This window comes from Canis lupus, chromosome 5 (genome assembly GCF_048164855.1).
Source record: "Canis lupus baileyi chromosome 5, mCanLup2.hap1, whole genome shotgun sequence".
NCBI classification, from domain to species: domain Eukaryota; kingdom Metazoa; phylum Chordata; class Mammalia; order Carnivora; family Canidae; genus Canis; species Canis lupus.
The window spans coordinates 24,839,440-24,854,388 of NC_132842.1; the positions used below are offsets into that span (position 1 = coordinate 24,839,440).

The 14,949-nt window shown below is 39.8% G+C and overlaps 1 protein-coding gene and 2 non-coding genes across 5 annotated transcripts in view; 1 reads left to right on the top strand and 2 right to left on the bottom strand.

Moving 5' to 3' along the window:
• Nucleotides 1–14,949, bottom strand: part of CDC123 (cell division cycle 123) — a 54,865-nt gene that overhangs the window by 37,728 nt on the left and 2,188 nt on the right. Inside the window, exon 2 of one of the 3 annotated variants that reach the window (XM_072825824.1) lies at nucleotides 12,239–12,310. The exons of 1 other annotated variant lie outside the window; for it this stretch is intronic. In XM_072825824.1, coding sequence (XP_072681925.1) covers nucleotides 12,239–12,310 — 72 coding nt within the window. Of the gene's footprint in view, nucleotides 1–9,715; nucleotides 9,795–12,238; nucleotides 12,311–14,949 lie in introns of those variants that run through there. One more of the 3 variants, XM_072825826.1, reaches the window with a different exon arrangement.
• Nucleotides 4,129–4,201, bottom strand: TRNAK-CUU (transfer RNA lysine (anticodon CUU)). Its single transcript has one exon. It is a non-coding gene; the product is annotated as a tRNA-Lys (tRNA).
• Nucleotides 8,533–8,659, top strand: LOC140634554 (U6atac minor spliceosomal RNA). Its single transcript, XR_012031993.1, has one exon. It is a non-coding gene; the product is annotated as a U6atac minor spliceosomal RNA (small nuclear RNA).

Here is a 14,949-nt window from a genome sequence, read left to right on the forward strand (position 1 = left end):
TTATCTATCCCTATGTTCCCTCTTGAAGCTCCATTAAAATGGTGGGAAAAATCCCCACCCCCCCAAAGGAGACAACCGCAGAAAAGAGACAGCAACAGAAGTTTGGAAAACAGAAAGCCAATAAGAAGGATAACCCAGGGCAGCCCGGGTGGCTCAGGGGTTTAATGCTGCGTTCAGCCCAGGGCCTGATCCTGGGGACCTGGGATCGAGTCCCACATCAGGCTCCCTGCATGGAGCCTGCTTCTCCCTCTGCCTGTGTCTCTGCCTCTTTCTCTCTCTCCTCTCTGCTGTGTTGCTCATAAATAAATAAAATCTTTAAAAAAAATAAAAATAAAAAAAAAAAAAAAAAAAAGAAGGATAACCCAGTGAGCAACAGGTAGAACCTAGAACTCCACTAGATGATGAGACCAAAGCTCTGGGCTACCAACAGGTGACTTGTGTGAAGTCCACAGAAGAGGCAGTAAGACACAAGCAGCCTTCCTCACCCTGCACACCCTAACAACTAATCCTTCCATGAACCAAAGGACTCAGGTCTGTAACGTCCCAGAGGAATATTAGGGTGAAATGGTAGAGTATGATGAAAAGCCATGTGAAAATCACACTAACAGTGAAGCCTCTGGTCCCTTTCTCCCATCCTGCTCCCAGAACACACACAGACTACAAGATTCTTCTCTGTAGAAACTGAAACCCCCTGAGGACAAACCTACAGATAACTGTCCTCCGGAAAACTTTCATCAATACCTGCTGATTGTGGGCACTCTTAGTAAGTGAGTCCCAACTGGGTACAGAGTGAGTGTGAGTACAAGTGTGTGTGTCCTCACTCTTAAATATGAAGAAAGGCCTAGAATCATTAGAAAACTAAACAAAGGCTCTAGGATGAAAAAAAAAATGTTTTTTAAAAGAAGAAAAGTATATATAGGAAAGAGACAATAAAGGGACCAGATTAAAAATATTTTTTAAAATCATTAATATAGGGCAGCCCCGGTGGCACAGCGGTTTAGTGCCGCCTGCAGCCCAGGGTGTGATCCTGGAGACCCGGGATCGAGTCCCACATCAGGCTCCTTGCATGGAGCCTGCTTCTCCCTCTGCCTGTGTCTCTGCCCCCCGCCCCCGCTGTGTTTCTCATGAATAAATAAATAATTCTTTAAAAAATAAATAAATAAAATCATTAATATAAAGATAAAAGATAAAGAGGATAAAAGAGAAAAAGATAAAAGAAGATACTGCATCCATGAGTGAAGAACAGGAAGCTATAAGAAAGGAACAGAGAAGGGGCACCTGGGTAGCCTAGTCAGTTAAGCATCCAACTTCTGATACCAGCTTAGGTCTTGATCTCAGGGTTGTGAGTTCAAGCCCCACCTTGAGCTCCATGCTGGGCATGAAACCTATTCTGGAAAAAAAAAAAAATTTTTTTTTAATTAAGAAAGAAAGGAACAGAGGATAGAATTGAACTTGAAGAAATGAAAACATGATAGTTGCTAGTTAAAAATTCAATAGAATGAATGGCAAAATGAAGGAAATTTCCCAGAAAGAACTAAGAAGACAAAGAGATAGACAACAGAGAGGGAATGATAAAATTCAGAGAATCCAGCAAGATCCAGCATCGAAATAATGGAAGTTCAAGAAAGAGAAACCAGAAAATAAGAGAAAATTATCAAAGATAGAGTATTTTTAAATGTTCCCAAACTGAAAAATATGTCTCTAGAATGGAAGGGCTCACCAAGTACACAGCACAGTGAATGGTTGGGATGAAAGGGTGCTTAGGCGATGTGCAAAGGTGGCCACAATAATTCTTCCCATCTCCTCTGTGAGGAACCTTTGCCACTCTTCCTATCAAAAAATGGCATTTATATCCCCATTCCTTTAATTTAAACTGGCTTCAAGACTCATCATGACCAACAAAATGTAGAAGTGACATCATGTAATTTTAGGTATCAGAAGCCTTTACAGCCTCCACTCTCAGGTTTGGAATGCTGCCAACACTATGTAAAGAAGCTAAGAGTCGTCTTCTGAGATGAGAGACTACAAAGAAAGAGAGGCCCAGCATCAACTGCCAGACATATGAGGCCACCTTAAAAGCATCCAGGTGTTCAACAGAACCACCAAATGACTATAGCAACATGACCTTAGCAAGACAAACAGAAGACTCATCCAGTGTCAAGAAGTATAGAGGCTCTGAGAGTTTACCCCACTTGCAAGCTAACAGGCTAGCTGGCCAGAGTGTCCAGACTCTGGCAGAAGACATATGACTCTTAGGTCAGAAACAAAGGACTCAGACTCACAACACAGCATGAAGTATGAGATGCATCTGTCCATCAGTCCCCTCTGGCCCATGGGAGGTCAAGGAGTAGCCAGGTTTGCATCACAACTGAGGAACCCTGAATTTAAGAAACCTCATCTTTACTAAACCTGCTCAGTCTCTGACCTAAAGGCAGAGAGGCTGTCTTTACCTGTACTAGACAGTAAATAAACCTGCTTTCTGCTAGGGAAGGAGCCATTATCTCTACCTTCCAAGGTTGTTTGCTATATAAACATCCTTGAAAAGATAATCAAGAACAAAAACTATCAGTACCTCTGCTTGCAAGATAAGTAGTAACTGAGAGAACCAAAAATTGTCTCTCAACACTCAGCTGAGCAATCACTGACAAAATGTTTATTGTTCTAAGTCTGTATGTTTGGTCAATACAGAGGAACTATCATAAAATATAAAGGAATATATATATATAAAGGAAAAGAATTCTAAAAAACAATCATAAAGAAAACCAGGTCACAATAAAGGAACACAAATCAAAATGATAAGGGATTTCATAGCATTCTAGAAGACAGTAGACCATACCTTCAAAATCACAAGGGTAATTTTCTGCCTAGAATCCATACTAAACCAATCCACCCTTATCCCCCTGCCAAAAATCTATAGATAAAAAATTTTTTCAGGTATAAAAACACTCAAAAGTTTTTCCTCCTCTGCATTGTAGAACATGAGATTCAATAAAACAAGTAAATCAAGAGACCCAAAAATATGGTATCCAAAGGACAGAAAATCCAACACAAAATAGTAAAGTTCCAGGTGACAACTGTATACCAACCTGAAGAGCTACTGGATTGGAATAGGAAGAAGAGGGATTGCTAAAGTGAAATCTTCAGGAAAGGAAACTGGAAAATGGAAAATTTGGAAGTGCCCATGAGTATTTAGAGAAATAGTTAACAGGCTTATGACCTGTCTATTGGAACGGTTACTAAGTATTAGGACAGACACATGAAAAATAAAGCAAATTTAAAGAACATGGTCATTAGTAAAGAAAGAGTAATCAGCCACAGTGGTAATCAGCCAATAATGTAGTAATATTGTGACCACTGGCTACTGATTTAACCAAAAACTGTAATGAAGATAGAGAAAGTGCAAGAAAACAAAATATTCAAATACCATAACACAAATTCAAGAAATAATATCTAAGGAGGAGATAATATTAAGAAATAATCAGGGGATCCCTGGGTGGCGCAGAGGTTTGGCGCCTGCCTTTGGCCCAGGGCACGATCCTGGAGACCCGGGATCGAATCCCACATCAGGCTCCCAGTGCATGGAGCCTGCTTCTCCCTCTGCCTGTGTCTCTGCCTCTCTCTCTCTCTCTGTGACTATCATAAATAAATTAAAAAAAAATTAAAAAAAAAAAAAGAAATAATCAGTGTAAGTATATTGTTATGAAATACAAAGCTACCGACAGTGGTTCCATTCAAATTTGTTGAGGGTGTATCATATATTAAGTGTTACAGGAGCAATCACTAGAAAGGCATATCCTCCCTTATAAACCAAGAAATTGACACACTGGCTCGTCAATCATTCAATCAATCGGTTGTAATACTGGTTAATGTATATCAATCAGTTCCCTAAATTTTCTTTTTTTTTTTTTCTTTTTTTTTTTCTTTTTTCTTTTTTATTTATGATAGTCACACAGAGAGAGGGAGAGAGAGGCAAAGACACAGGCAGAGGGAGAAGCAGGCTCCATACAGGGAGCCTGACGTGGGATTCGATCCCGGGTCTCCAGGATCGCGCTCCGGGCCAAAGGCAGGCGCTAAACCGCTGCGCCACCCAGGGATCCCCTAAATTTTCTTTTTTAAAAGTAAGCTCTACGCCCAACATGGGGCTTGAACTCACAACCCTGAGATTAAGAGTCACATGCTCTACCGACTGAGCCAGCCAGGCACCCCAATTCCTAAATTTTTATCAACCCTTTGTAATCCTAAAGAATTGAGTTCCCAGATCCATGAAGCTAAGAACCAGACATTGTAGTACAGTGATAATACTAACACACTGTCACTTGTGAATCCCTGCCCAAGGAGCTAATTGTTCTTTCTCTTGCATCTCTCTTTAAATACCACATATTTTTAAGTACATTATTATCTTTAATAAGACTTACTTAATCTTACAACACAAAAGACAGTGAATGAACTTGAAAATGCACTTTACCACTCTAAAATATCACTTTTTAAATGATATACATTTTAAAAATCATATTTATAACCAGTATATCCATATAGTTCTTCAGAGGAATTTATTACAGTGCCCACTGTGACATTATGTCACAAAACCTGGTCACTGTAGAAGATGATGGAGAATATAAACTTCCAATTTATTAGACTTGCTTTCTAAGGTATGTCTCAAATTACTGAGGACTGAATTGGCTAAAGTATGATGCTAATATTTATAAAATATTCCATATTTCCAATATCACATCTAGCACAGAGCTGGAACATAAGAGCCATGGGGAACCTTAAAGAGCACTGGCTTTGGAGGCAGACATAGCTTGAGTGTGTCAGTTCTACTACTGTAAGCCGAGACCCTGCACCATTATCCTGTCTGTAAAACCAGCATAGTAACAGCTACTCTACAGAGTTGTGAAGATTCAAACCATGATCACACCTAAGAGTCGTTTTATGATTTTGTGTTTTATGATTGGCATCTATCATTATTCTGCCTTGAGGGAGACAGATCAGGAAAGAACAAACTTGGGATCAGAAAGGGGTAAGTAAAGATTAGTTCCTGGAAGCAGTGAGTCAGACCACCTGAGTCAGATCCAACTTGTGAGCCCAGATCCAGGATCACCTCTATCATAAAAACTTCCACAATCATCCCAGTGATTATTTATACTTCAAAAACATTCTTAGAAGAATACTGGATGCTTTTATTCCCCCCCTAAAAAACGGGCTTCTATTTACTTACATCTTTAATTTAGCTACTAAACAGGGATATCCCACCCATCTTATTTCTGTAGCATGCTCCGCACCCATCTTAGGAGGGTGGGACACACCCAATAATGTGCAATAAAATGAATCACTCTATACCAGAAATGCATGCCACTAGCCTCCTTTCCCTTACCCACTGTAGGCATTAATAATTGAATCAAGCATTCCTTCTCATTGAACCCCAGATATAGCCTCAGAACCCTTCTCAACACATCACTCCAGGAAACCATTACCAGTAGATCTGAGCTGGCAAACAAGATAAACCCAGTAATCATCCCTTGGTCTGTACTATTCATTTTACTTCATTTAGGCCACCATGGAAAAGAGTAATCATGGTCATTTATTCACTCATCCAACAAATACTTAGTGAGCCCAGACTCTGTACTGAGTTATAAATGTAAAGAACACACCTTCCAGAACTGAAAGCCTGGAGTGAAACAATGTCCTCAATGTAAAGGTAATGGGAGATTAGGCATGAAGAATCAAGAGCTATGGCGGACCCCTTTGGCCATTTCCCATTTCTCTGTCAATAAAACCTCCAATTTTTTCAGAAACAAAGTGCCTCCATACCTAATGGACTTTGCCCAACCACAACATAGACTCATCTACCACACATGGCTATTCTATCCCATTTGCCAGTGAGGGACCTGACTCTGATCCACAAGGGCCAGGGAACTCCTGAGAAAGTTTGTCCTGCTCTTCAAGAAGGAGGTGAGACAGGATCTCATATATCCTGGACTCTGGATATGATAGCGTGAGGGCATGATCCTTGAAACAACTATGGTGAACTTGGGACTCGGGAGGAAAACCAGGAAGTTCACAGAGAAGCTGATTTTGAGTCCTAGCATCACTGAACTACTATACTTTCCCATAGTTGCCATGCCTTAGGGCTTCTTATGAAATAAGCTATTTGCCTCCTCGGTTAAGTCAAGTTTAAAACTGGATGTTGTTTTAGTCCGTATGGGTTACTATCACAAAATACCATACACTGGGGGGCTTATAAACAGGGATGTACTTCTCATAGTTCTGGAGGCTGGAAACCCAGGATCAGGGGGCCAGCTCTGTTCCAAGCTGCAGATGGCTACCTTCTTGCTGCATCCTCACACGGCAGAAGGGGTTAGGGAGTTAGGGAGTGGGGCACCTTTTATTAGGGCACAAATGCCATTCATGAAGCCTCCACCCTTGCCCAATCACCTCCCAAAAGTCCTATCTCCTCAGACTGATTATCTCTGGGCATCAGAACTTCAACATATGAATTTGGGGACCACACAAACACCTGGACCACAGAAGACATTCTGTTACTTGCAACCAAAATCACCCCAACTGACCCAGGGAACAAACACAGGGAGCACTGGATGGCAGGTTGGGAAGATTAAGAGCCTGAACAGACAAAAAGTCAGGTTCATTTCATGGGAGATGAAACTGAAGAAATTCCATTCAGAAGCTGGTATGCCTTTTAATTTATTTGTAACAACTAACTTGGAAACCTAGAGGAAAGCACATAATTAGGAAATTTTGCTTTCTGAGATAGGTACCCTAAAGGACTAGTGTTAAGAGCATAACTAGTACAATGGTTAGTGAAAGCTATTTGGCAATACTGGTCAAGAGCCTTAAAAAAAATTTTTTTTAAGATTTTATTTATTTATTCATGAAAGCCACAGAGGGAGAGGCAGAGACATAGGCAGAGGGAGAAGCCTGAGGGGAGCACAATGTGGGACTCGATCCCAGGACTCCGGGATCATGACCTAAGCCAAAGGAAGGCAGGCACTCAATCACTGAGCCACCCAGGTGCCCTGAGTCTTAAAAATTTTTATAACCTTTGCCCTGTAACTAGAGTCTGGAATTCTTATTACACAGAAACAATCCTAAATGCAAACAGGGTTCCAAGCAAAAATACATTCACTGTAAAAAAATTTTTTTTTAGTAAAGTTGTAAATACCTAAATGTCCAACAACTATGAAATTAGATCAGTTATACCAAATGCATATACATGGATATTATGCAATTACTAAAAATAATTTTATGCCATTTTAAAAACATGGAAAAATCATGCTATGGTGTTCAATGAAAAAATATATAAAATTATGAATGTGGTATGCTCATAATTTAGGCTAAAATACACATTTAAAAAGGCTAGAGAAGATATGCCAATATTTGAACAGCATTTGCTTCTGCTTCTAGGTGGTGCAATTATAAGTGATGTTTTTTCCTGCTTCTCTATATTTTCTGTACTTTTCGAGTTTATGATAATGAGCAAGTATTACTTTGATAATTAAAAATGAGATGGGGGCATCTTTATACATGATGGGATTTCTAAGCATTCATATTGCTCCCACTCCCTACCATTTCAGAATTTATTTTACCCAACAAAACTAAGTCATACAGGGCAGCCCGGGTGGCTCACTGGTTTAGTGCCGCCTTCAGCCGGGGACCTGATCCTGGAGACCCAGGATCAAGTCCCACGTCGGGCTCCCTGCATGGAGCCTGCTTCCCCCTCTGCCTGTGTCTCTGCCTCTCTCTCTCTCTCTCTCTCTGTGTCTCTCATGAATAAATTAACAACAATAAAAAACTAAGTCATATATATTCCCATAGTCCCATGCTAAGGAAAGATGCCTAACTGATCTATCTCGGTATCTACAAATAACCAGTACTAGTTCACTACTGGCCTACTCACAATAAAAGAATATTCAGTAAGTCTAGTTCATTAACTCCTCTTTATCTGTCACTATAACATTGTATTCTTTGATGCAGAGAAACATTCCATACAAAGGAGCTAAAATGTTCATATGTTAATAGATGCAGTTACAGTACTCTATAGATAATATTTTATATACACACTCATTCACCTAATGGTTACTATCTGAACTCAGGGAGAAGTTACTGATAGAAACCAACCTGGATTACTCTGGCCTGAGCTCAGATCATGTAGGACTTTAACTGTTGAACAAACGAAAACTATTAGGATGTCCTGATCCCAGGCCATGAATCCTGTTGTTGACATAAACTCTAGGATTGTGCTGTTATCCCTAGGGTAATTTATTCTGTTGACTGATATCTTATATCAATAACTAATGGTTGATATTGTGACTAGTGACTCTAGATTTTAATCACTCAGAGGTTGTTTTTTCTCCAAGGTCATCCTAACCAAAACTGTTAACTCATCTAAAATTTTATTATCTCTTTAGTTTAAATTATGTTATTTTCAGTTAATTAAAGCTCTACAGGGTCTTCTCATCTTACCTTTTTATTCCCTCAATCTTCATGGGAAGGTTAAAAAGATTAGGATAGCAAGTATTGTATTAACTGAGAGGAAAGTTAGCATTCCTCTTGACAAGGATGGAAGAGATTCTCAGGCCTAACAACACACATATGGTTAAGGCACTGCCACCCATTTCGAGGCATCTAACCCTTGTTTTTCAAGTAACAGATAACAGTAGAGAACAAATTGATGGTCACAGAGGGGAGGTGGATGGGGGAATAGGTGAAATAGGTGATGGGGATTAAGGAGTGCACTTGTCATGATGGGCACTGAGTGATGTATGGAAGTGGTCAATTGCTATACTGTACACCTAAAACCAATATTACACTGTATGCTAACTAACTAGAATTTGAATAAAAACTTTTTAAAAAATTAACACTTATAGATTAAAAAAATATATATATAAAACACCATTGACTCTAATGAAAAAAGAAAAGATTAGGATAGTAAGGAATATACTAAGAGGGATACACAACCAAGCCCACACACAAAGTATAAAAACTGAGTTTTGTTTTTTTTTTTTTTTTAAAGACACATTTAGGGGCACCTGGCTGGCTCAGTCAGTGAAGCATAGGACTCTTGATCTCAGGGTTGTAAGTTGAAGCCCCACATTGGACATACAGATTACTTAAAAATTAAATCTTTAAAGGAAAAAAAAGACATTTGAAGAAAGCTACTTAGCAATGAAATGCAGCAACACAGATGAATCCCAAAAGCATTATGTAGAGGTAAAGCAGACAGACACAAAAGAATAAACAGTATCTTATTTCACTTACAGGAAGTCCTAAAACTGACAGAACTAAGACATGAAGATGTAAGTCAGACCAGTGTTTGCCTGGCTTAGGTTGGGGACGGTAGGCAGGATCGACCTGAAAGGGGGGCAGGGGCTTTCTAGGGGAGTGGGAATGTTTGCTATTTTTCATGGAAAAGGTGATGAAACAGGTGTATGTATTTATGTTATACTCAGGACCTCTGCATTTTATTATAAATGTCCTTCATTTAAATTATACCTATAATTGTCAAGTTTTTACTACAAAAGGAATCTAAGCTATAAAATTACTACCCTTTTCAAATCAAAGGCTTTCCTCAGCCTGAGCAAGTGACATCTTCATGCATCTCGCTGTTCAGTCAGAAATTAGAGGGTGATTCTTGCCCCCTCCTTCTCTGTCACCAAGTTCTGAAGGTACAGCTCTAAGACGTCTCAACTCCACTCACTTCTCCCCCTCCAGAGTCACCACCATAGTTCAGCCACTGCCAGTTTGCTCTTGATCCAATGTAGTATCCTCCTAACTGGTTTCCAATTTCCACGTGGTAACTGGACCTCAGAGTTCTTTAATGCATTCTCACTGACCTCAGAATAAATTCTAGGATCTTTAACAGGACTCCCACACACCCTCTTACAACCTCCCCTAATGGCAGCAACCCACCCTTGCACCATTTGGCCCTCCACGCTCCTGCCACATGACCCACTTGTAGTGTCCTGCAGGTCAAGACCTTCCATGCCTCAGAGGTCTCCTTAATGCTATTCTCTCAGCCTGGAAGATTCTTCCCTCCACCCATCAACTGACTACCTTCCACTCAAACTTCCCATTTCAGAGGCTCCTAAGTTACTTCTTCAGGGTATTCCCTGCAATCCCTAGCCAGCCCACCCCCAGTGATTTCTTGTCTCATCACAATTTTCACTTACATCTTTACTGGTGTGCCTGTATAATGTTCGGACTAAGATCCGTGATGACGGTGAGAGCAGTTAATGTTTTTTAAGGGCATATGATACGCCAGTATTGAGTGAAACACTTTACACATTACCTCCTTTCATCTGTGTAACGACCCAAGGGGAGTCCTGGGATATCAGTCACCCCATTTACATACAGTCAGGGAAAACGAGGCACAGAGTGCTAGAAATCACAAAGATATGATTTGACAGTAGGCAGTGGGACAGAAGGACCAGTGCCACCACACTGTATCAACTCCCACAAAACACGAATGAACCGTCAACTCCAAAAAGGGCGGAATCCTTCACCTTGCTGTGAAGCAGGGTGCTGCCTGGAGCCGTTCCAAGGTATTTAACAGGGTCTGCCACACGCTCCCGCACACGTCTGGCCAATGGAAAACATGGGGGCTCTTCAATATGCTTAGAGTAGGGAAATCTATCCAGTATTTGCTAAGGTAAGAAATCATTTTTTTTAGTCCCATATATATGACTTCATTATTGTTCCAGATTTGAGAATAATAAAAACTATGTCATTGGTATCACAAAGTCAAGTTTTGCCTAACTACTCTACTGTCTCCTTATCCTGCAATTATTTCAAATTAATGAGGCTCCCAATTAATAATTTTCAAGTTATTATGAGGCTGAGGATACAAAAAACATAAATAAAATCCAGAAAGCTACACAGAAAATTCATCAAAGAGGGGGGTGTAAAATTAGTATTACTGTGGGGTACCTGGGTAGCTCAGTTGGTTGGTTATGCTCTTGTTTTCAGGTCAGGTTGTGATTTCAAGGTCATGAGATTGAGCCCCGCACCAGGCTCCATGCTCAGCATGGAGTCTAAGACACTCTCTCTCCCTCTGTTCCTCCCACTCCCACCCAATTCACTCATGCTCTTGCTCTCTCTAAAATAAATAAATCTTTAAAAAAATTAATGTATTGGGCAGCCCCGGTGGCCCAGCGGTTTAGCGCTGCCTTCAGCCCAGGGCCTGACCCTGGAGACCCGGGATCGAGTGCCATATCGGGCTCCCTGCATGGAGCCTGCTTCTCCCTCTGCCTGTGTCTCTCTCTCTCTCTCTCTCTCTCTCTCTCTGTGCCTCTCATGAATAAATAAATAAAATCTTTTAAAAAAATTAATGTATTGAAAACATATACAATATTCTACTTATATTTTTAAGTTCCTTCACCCGACAAACGTCTATCAAGCACCTCTATGTGTCAGGCACTGCTCCAAGAACCAGGAACAAAACTGTCCAAGTCCCAGTTCTGATGAAGCCGGCATTCTAATACCAGGACAGTTATGGGAACTATGTCAGATGCAAAGAAGTATTATGCAGAAAAATGAAGTCAGGCAAGGGGGTCAAGAGTAAGGCACCAAAACGTGCCCACTCGTACCATTGAGCAGTATGCGGCCTTAATGGGAAGGAAACTGACACACACCGTAATATGGGCAAACCCCAAAGACATCATGCTGGTTAAGTAAAGCTGGTCACAAAAGTACAAAGACTACATGATTCCACTCATGTGAGGTCTTTAGAGTACTCAAAATCATAGGCACAGAAAGTAGTAGAATGGTGGTGGCCAGCGGCTAGTGGGAGGAGGAAGGAGGGCATGCAACTCTGGATCTCAGGGCCTTGAGTCCAAGCCCCGTGTTGGCAGTAGAGATTACTTAATAAACTTAAAAAAAAAGAGGAAGGATCCCAGAGGTATGTCATAGCATGACCTCTTCCCCCTGCCACCCTTTCCCTACCTCCATAAAGAAGAGTTATTATCACACCGATTTTCTCAAGAAAAAGGTGAAAGGACTGCCCAATTTCATACCTGGCGACTACTCAATTCTGAATCTTATTAATTGAGCATTGACGAGAAATACAGGACAAAGATCAAGACATAATTTTAACTAGGAAAAAAAAAAGGGAGAGAATGGTGCCAAAGCTAATGTATATATTTAATGTGGTAAATTACTGGATTTAATCATCACAACATTTCTTCATGATAAAGTTTCAAGAATTTTTTCTCGTATACATTACCTTCCTGAAACCACCAGAGTTCCATCATCAAGTAAATAATCCTTCACATTCTGAGGAAGTGGAAGAATGACACTAAAAACAAAAATTAAAAAAAAAAAAAGCATTTACCAAAAAGGCATCATTTTAAAAAGACCAACCATAAGCAGAGAGAAAAAAATTCCAAACCCAATTAATTTATTACTTGTTCCCTTTATGTTTACTATAAAGTGCGAAATGTTAATGATACACATTTGGTAACAGCACACTAAAAATTAGAATAATATGAATAAATCTTGTGGTAAACTAACTGCAACTCATGTATTACCACAATCAGGGTCAAGAAACAAAACCAGTCAAATCCCAAGAACCATAAAATTACAGCACAAAAGGCAGAAGCTCAAGAGAACTTTGAGTGAGTACCCATGTTTTTAAGAAATCAGACACCAGCAGATATATTTGCAGCAACACAGGAAATGCAGCAAAGAAAGGAGAAAGAGCATCTGACCATCTTCTTAAGACAGAGGGCAGAGGCAGACTTAAGATTTGGAAACCATTCTTTGGTTGGCAATGCGCACAAGAGGCTAAGAATTCATGATGTGTCTGGATGAGTTGGGGTGGCCTTTTGTTCAACTGACTGCCAGAGCCATAAAGCTGCTTTAGTTTAATTCATTTCAGATAATTAAGGGACGGTAAAGCCGTACCTGGAAGTCACTTCAAAATCTCATGGGATCATTTGTTTTTTGCTCTGTGATCATAAATCATCAAGCAATTCTGCTATTGTAATGCTATGACTTTGAGGCACATATTCTTTAAACAATAAAAAGAAATGATGGCCTGCTTAGATAGAGGTACGAGAACACCATCGACTTACGCATCATTTATTTATTTTCTGGCAAATTAAAAATGGCTTCTGTGCATAGAAAACATTATTTGTGGGCTATTTCAGTTTTAAAGACTAATATCTGATTTATCAAATTTACAATTTCACATTCAAAAGTCTAGTTCTTCAGGCTTTCGAGGTCAACTATCAGATCTTCCTATTCTATTTGTAAATCTGCTAAGTTTTAAAAAATTTCAAGTGAGCCTTTGAAACTTAAAAGTTGCTCTAGAATTTTTAATTCTGTTATCAAAAGAACCTATTCAATTTTATTTTTAAATATTTCAGTTGTCTAATCACGAATAAGCCTTCCCAAATACTTAACTTATAACCAAGCCAGCAAACTAAAGCCTAAGTGCAATCTAAGGCTCTTGCGCACATTCCAATAGTATCTTAAAACTTGAAAAGTTTTCTTACTCATTTTCCAAGAGAATTTTTGAGGTTTACCTTCTCAGGAGCCTGAGCCTGAGAAATGCTGGCAGAGATGCCAGTTCCTAGACATCTAGGCTGGTATTCCCAACCACAATGAGAGCACACAAGCCCTCTTTTCTGCTAGTCATGTCTCTAAGTCCCCAAATTGATCATTTCAGAGTCCACATCCCTTGTTTTGAGTTACACTAATTCTCAGGTCTGATTTGAACCTGGACTTTCCCTCCGGGTGGCATCAACCCTGACTGGATTCAAAACAACTGTTTACTGTTGGATTCTATGCTGAATTCTTTGCACATTCTTTCTGCTGGAGGGTCTTCAACTCTTAAAGATAGTGGCTGGCGTGGAGTTAGATTCTGCTTACTTCTCATGGATCACTGAGTTCTACAGTCCCAGTTCTGAAGTCATCCTAATGAGGGTATCGTGCATTAAGTTATGCAAGTCAAGGAGAATACCCAAGTGGTTCCATTAAGAATGCAAAGCCTATGAGGGGGAAAAATACAAAAGAAAAAAAAAATCACAGTACAGCAGCATGTTAGGTGTTGTCCCAGGTGAGGAGGTATGTACCAAGGGCTACCAAATTCGGAAGAAGAGGAACTGTGCCTGAAAGACTGGGGGCCATAAACAAGTCATTGCCAGGCAAGCTCTACACAAAGCTAGTGAGGCTGTCAGAGAAGAATTTAGATCGGTCTTGAAACACAAGTACAGGTGAGAATACAATGGAGGCCTGACTGATGTAAATGAATTAAGTGACAAAGTACTTATCTCATTCTATAACCTATTCAATACCTTATATATCCAACACCCTATTCCATATCCCATTCAAGTGAATATAATTACATACATATGGACAAGTTATTCTGATACAATTTTTGAGGTAAAAAGAGGCTTTAAAGGATTATTTAATATAGCCTTTATGTTTGAGAAAAGTAACAGATTTAGAAAGGTAAAGGGGCCCAAAGTCATCTAGCTCATGATTCTTACGCCTGAGTCAAAATTCCAGAACTTGTCAAAAAAATAAACTTGTATTCTTATCCACCTAATCATTTTTTGAACCGTGATTAATAAGCACTGAAAAATAATGCTGAGTCAGTAACAAGAAAATGATCTCAGCATTAAAGCTGACAATGACAATGACAAAGCTAATACAGCTCCCACCGCATTGGCCCAGGTTGTGCAGGGATATCCTGGCACGTATTTGGATCCAGTGATATGACCGCACAACTAAACAGACTAAAGAAACAGTTTAAAGACAGAGTCACGAACAGAGTCAGGAAACATGGCTTAGTTGTGGGCTCTACAGAAAATCCCACCTCTTGCTTTATCTGTCATTCTGAGCTTCATATGAATGGTACAGATTCTAAATGAACTAAAATTATTTTGCTTCCAAAGAGCTTTGATTAAATCCAAAATGTAACAATGAGAG